The sequence below is a fragment of the Cavia porcellus genome, unplaced genomic scaffold (assembly GCF_034190915.1).
Source record: "Cavia porcellus strain 051 isolate PalLab524CR breed Dunkin Hartley unplaced genomic scaffold, mCavPor4.1 scaffold_9, whole genome shotgun sequence".
In the NCBI taxonomy this organism is placed as follows: domain Eukaryota; kingdom Metazoa; phylum Chordata; class Mammalia; order Rodentia; family Caviidae; genus Cavia; species Cavia porcellus.
In genome coordinates, this window is record NW_026947492.1 from 64,169,439 (window position 1) to 64,175,438 (window position 6,000).

Consider the following 6,000-nt stretch of genomic DNA (forward strand, 5'->3'; position numbering starts at 1 on the left):
TTATCAAAGATGTTTAATTCTCTCCCACAATGGTAAACACACTGCAAATGGCTTGTGTCCAGTTTTCAGAGCAACCTCATATCTCTGTAAGCTGATGAGGGACACACAAGGGACTCCTCTTAAATTGTCACTTTTGGTGTCTGTACAGTTTAGCAACAACTCCCAAGGTATTCCAAATCCCCAGGAAAATATTTGTGATCTGAGCCAGAAAAGCATTGTGCTGTTTGAGTGAATATAATTACTTAATAACTCCTTTCCTGAATGGGTTCTGTGTCTTATGATTGCTGTGAAACTGGGAATTGACAGATGAGCAAACTCACTGGCCTCCATTAACACCATTTCTTTACATTGACCCTATGCAAAGCTTTGTCCCATAGATGTTTGGGGGTGACATCATTCTTGAATGAGATCTAAAATTGTAATACTATGGAATTCTTCTTGGAAATAAGATCGAATGTTGACTGAAAAGAAATCGCTCTTCAACAATCCTTCATTTGGAGCACAAAGAGTTAGCAGGACATAGCTCTACAGAGAGTTCTCCCCCAGGAATTTGTTTTTCTGTTGGGCAAATGACTCTCACTAAACAGCTTCTGGCTTCCTTATAAAGGCTTTCTTTCTCAAACCTGACAGTGCTCCGATTCCTTGTGCCCTTGTGCGTTCTCCTGGCAAAAGAGAACTTCTTTGGAAACAGTTTCTGAAGCAGGGTGGATCAGGACAGATCATCAGATTTTAGTCTAAAAGAACCTTTCTCCTTGTAAGCTTTTGAAGTTGATTCTCTCTCTCTCTCTCTCTCTCTCTCTCTCTCTCTCTCTCTCTCTCTCACTCTCTCAGACTCTGACCTTGGTGACCCATCAAGTAGCAAGGTGCAATATCAAATGACCTTTCTTTCAGACTCAAGACTTTTTCTATTCTTGTGACCAATGTTTTAGAGTACTGAAGACTTTCAAGAACATACCAGGTGTTGGATCATCTTCAGATAGTTTATCAAACTAATACAGAACAATGGAGAGGAGCAGATGAGCATGAATCTAGTAGTGTATATTCAACAGTGTATATTCAAAATAATATTACAAACACCAACTACAGTCGTAAACATGTGTTCATTCATTCCATAATTTTAAGGCTTAAATCACTTAAAAATGAATAATAGTAAAGGATGTGTAGTTTGGTGCCAGAGGGAGCAGAATTTTATTCCTGGACTCTCAGTTTGTTGCATGAATGTATGGAAATCAAATTGTTCCTCTATGTCTTGATCTTTTTTTTTTAAGCTTGTTTATACATTGCTACTCAATGCTACTGCAGTGACAGTGGTGTTTATAAAGCGTTGTAGTAAGAGTATTTACATGTTCCTGATGATTGGGTTGCCGGAATGTTTAATTTGTAATTCCTATCTTGGAAGAATTCTCTGTATTTAATATTTACTCTTTAATTTTAGTACAAGACAACTCAAAAATAGTTTAGAATAAAAATTTTTGAAAAAGTTATTACTACTCCCATATTTTCTAATAAAGTATCTGTGCTATAAGAGTCTAGCAAGTTTCTTTCAGTTATAGATTTTTTTAGGAAAAGATATCATGAGAAGTGTACAGTGAGAAGAATACTCAGTGATGGTAAATTGTTCAACGTATAGGAGGAATTTAAAACATTATAACTGTTATTATTACAGAAAAATTCAGCTTACACACTCAGATAATCCACTGGAGCTTTCTGTCTTTAATTTAAAAATTTTCATTATTTATGTTGGGTGTCTATAATATAGTTATCATATTATTTTTTATTGTGGTAAGAATGCTTCACAGATCTACCTGCTTAACAAATTTTAAGTTTATAGTACAGTATTATTAACTATAGTTACAATGTACAGCAGCAGATTATTCCTTTTGTGAAAGTGAAACAATAGAGACTGAATACCATTCTCCAGTTTTTTCTCTCTTCTGATCCACACCCTGTGCTGGTGAGGTTTCAGACAGAATTGAGATACGTTGGGAATTAGACTTAAGGTCACTGGGTACACATCAGCAAATAATTTAAAGTCATGTTTCTATGTCCAGAGACTTTATGGAAAGCTGAATTGAAAGGTAACCCTCTCTACTTCAGATCCAAGGCAAATGGATCACTTGAGCCCCAGAGTTTGAAACCAACGTGGGAAACAGCAAGTTCCCATCTCAACAAACAAAACAAAGTAAAAAGAATAATATTAGCTTATCTGTCAGAAGGGCTTTGAAGGCAGGACAGCTTTCAGGCAATAACATGGATATCATTGGTTGCTGTTAGCAAATTTGCAGTGAAAATAAGGAACATAAAAGAAACAGAGGAGACACATTTAGAAAACTTTCAGTTCAGCCAGATAAACAGCATGTTTAAAAGTGCACCCAGGCAGGGTGAATTTGCTAAAGAAATTTCATCAAATAGAAGTCAAATTCTTTGTATAGCAACTTTGGAAATATGTGTTGAGAGCATTTCAGGAATCAGTAACACCCTACTCCTTATAGGCTCAAAGGTGTAAAAGTGTGAATTTAAAGACTTTTCAGGGAAAAGTATTTTTGCAAAGAAAGTTATTCACCCAAGACTGCCTCATGAACCTTTATGGGCTAACCACTCCAGAGGCCACTCGTACCATGCCTCATACAGATTCAGGTACAGTTTATGCTTGTAACAGACCTTGTTATTATGTGCAGAATATTGGCTTTGTAGGAATGCAGAATGTAAGAGCTATAGAGTCATGAAGGCTTATACTTATATTTCACAGACAGTTCTGAGAGGCAAGGCAATGTATGAAAAGGTTGAAATCCCTACTGGCCACCCATGAACGAGCAATGCATGAGACTTTGAGAGCAGAGCTAATGCTACAGCGGACATTCAAGGAAGGAAAAGATGTCAGCTATGTGGCATACCTACTAGAAGTGCAGGCAGCATGACTTCAAATGATAGCCATATGGGCTACAATCAGAAAGGCCATAGAAGCAGAACTGTCCAAGTCCTGGGAAATGTACAGTACATAGTGCCAAAATACCCCAGTTGTTGAACCTGGAGCTAAAAGATCTATTGTTTTCCCTGCTGGGTTTCAGTCTTGTTTGGTCAAATCTATCCTTTCTATTCCTCTATTTCTACCTTTTGGCATAAGAATGTTTAGCTTGTGCCAGTGTATCTGGGAATTATGTAATTTCTTTTTGACATTTGCAGAGTCTCACACAGCTTGTGCCTCAGAGGAGATTTTACACTTGGACTTTTGAACAATCCTGGAACAATTAAGAACTTACAGTCCTTTGAGGTGGACAGAGTGAACTTTGTATTGTATGATGGACATGAAACTTTAGGAAACAGAGGTGAATGTTATAAATTAGATCTTAAATGTTCCCCAAAAGTCTGTGTGTTAAAATATTGATGTTAATGAAAAAAAGGATGGAAACTTTAAAAGAAGTAAAACTGAGTGGATGATTTTAGATCATTGAGATTATGCCCTCAAAAGAGGAATTAGGTCATTGGGATTATGCCCTCAAAGAGTCAATTTTCCTCTTTGTTCTGCCTTCTTATTCATGAGTTAAAAGTTTTCTCTACCATATGCTTTTGGCATGATGCACATTACTAATGTGAAGGAACATGACTATTCAATAATAAAATGAGATTTCTAACATTGTGAGCCAAAATAAAATTTCTTAGTAATAAGTTGTTTATCTTAGGTATTTTGTTACAATAGTGAAAAGTTGAGTACAATTATACTCAAAGAAGTTTCCTGTTTTGAACATTTTTCTTCTTTCTTTTCCTTAAATATCTACAGAAATGTCCTGTTGAAGCTTCTTTTAACAGTAATTTTACCCAAATCTAAGCTCCTGCCTATTCACTAAGAAGTTGGAATGAAATTTATCAGTAAGCTTATACTCACATCTTACTTTCTTAGATGCATGTAGATACTTTCTTGTAGTAAAAGGTCTAATTTTTTTCTTTTTTATTTAAACAAAAGCAAAACAGAAAAAAGGATAGAAATGATACAGAATTACCAGGTCTAATTCTAACTCTTGTCTATTTCACACACTGGCACTTTATTGATATTTAAACAATTGTCAAGTATGCATTAAGGAATAGAAAGGAAATATACATACATAAATATTAAGAACAAAGCATTCCTTCTGAGGGTAAGAATATGGTATCAGATAAGACAAAAACCAATGTGGATGAGTTTCTTCCATCTTGAAAATTTATTCATCTGAGTGAGAGCAAACTCATGTCCAAACAGAAGACAGATATCCAAACCTCAGCTATAGCACTATCACCCCTTGAAAAATGTGGTAAATCAAGAATCTTTCACAGATAATGCTCCTTAAATCATTACACATGAGCATCCAATGGCCTTTTTTCTTCTCACTGAGGTTGTTATAAGTTACATTTCTCAGGTAGAATTTTTCTTCAACATAATTGGCATCCAAACTAGGATTGCAAAAATATACCATTTTCTTATGTTCCCAGTGTGGTTTATTTACATAGATTTAATTGATTCTTTTCTAGTATTTAGGTTTTTTTTTTAACAGAAAATGTTCTGTATTTATTCAATGACAAATACTTTACTAGAAAATCCTTAATGTTTTCTCATTTACACATTTTTCACCGAGTACATAGGATTCATAAATCTTAAGGGGTCTTTGGATCTTTGCTATAGAAACAGAAGTAAAAAAAAAAAAAAGGAGGACAAATCGATGTTTGTTTTGGCTTAAATTTCCTCCAAATATCCTACCTACCCATATTCATAGTATTAAAACTGGAAAATGCCCTTTCACACTATCTAGCTTAATAGCCTCTTTTGTGCATGTACATATAGATACATTTATATCTAGCTGTAAAATGTCAGGAATCTTTTAAAAGGCCAGGTCTTGTCACTCACCTACTATCCCTTCACCTAGTTCACTGCAGAGCAATGCCATGTCTAAGAAAACAGAAAGGACAGGATGTGGTTCACCACTGATCTTAAACTGCATGGTATGTAGACAAAAGTGACACTTTTTCCTTGTTGTTATTACAGGACATGGTAATTTTCCCTGAGGAAATTTTCCTTCAGTCACCATGCTATACTTTAACCAGAGCATTTTCCACCCTGCAGTCTTTTTCCTGACTGGCATCCCTGGTCTTGAGACTTCTCACGTTTGGATCTCCATCCCCTTTTGCTGCCTCTATGCCATTGCCATTTCTGGCAATGCTATGATCCTGTTTGTCATCATTACTGAGCCCAGTCTTCATGAACCTATGTACTATTTCCTCTCTATGTTGTCCTTCACAGATTTAGGTCTGTGCCTATCTACACTGGTGACCATGTTGGGTATTTTTTGGTTCAATACTCGAGAAATTAGCTTTGATGCTTGCCTTGGCCAAATGTTCTTTATCCATGGCTTCACATTCATGGAATCCTCAGTGCTCTTGGCGATGGCATTTGACCGCTTCATTGCCATTTGTAATCCACTGAGATATGCCGTGATCTTAACCAACTCAAGAATCATCAAAGTGGGTTTTGCAATAGTTATTAGGGGCACAACAGCTCTGGTGCCTTTACTCTTACTCCTCAAGCGTCTGTCCTTTTGCCATAGTCATGTCCTCCACCATTCCTATTGCTTCCACCCTGATGTGATGAAACTTTCATGCTCAGATACCAGAATCAACAGTGCATTTGGTTTGGCCATTGTTATCTCTACTGCTGGCTTGGACTCTGTATTGATCCTCCTGTCCTATGTTCTGATCATTCACTCTGTACTGGGCATTGCATCCATGGAGGAGCGCAAAAAGGCTTTTGGTACTTGTATCTCCCACATCAGTGCTGTTGCTATCTTCTACATCCCCATGATCAGTTTGTCATTGGTGCATAGATTTGGAAAGCATGCCCCACCTTTTGTGCATACCCTCATTGCCAATGTTTATCTGCTCATTCCTCCTGTAATGAATCCTATAATCTACAGTGTAAAGACCAAGCAAATTCGCAAGGCTGTGCTTAAATTATTCTTTCCTAAGCTAGTTTAG

General features: G+C 36.5%; 1 protein-coding gene across 1 annotated transcript; it reads left to right on the plus strand.

Annotated features, from left to right (window-relative positions):
* Positions 1 to 5,055: 5,055 nt before the first annotated feature.
* LOC100723419 (olfactory receptor 51F2-like) lies at positions 5,056 to 6,000 on the plus strand. Its single transcript, XM_003463437.2, has one exon. The coding sequence runs from the start codon at positions 5,056 to 5,058 to the stop codon at positions 5,998 to 6,000; it is 945 nt and encodes a 314-aa protein (XP_003463485.2).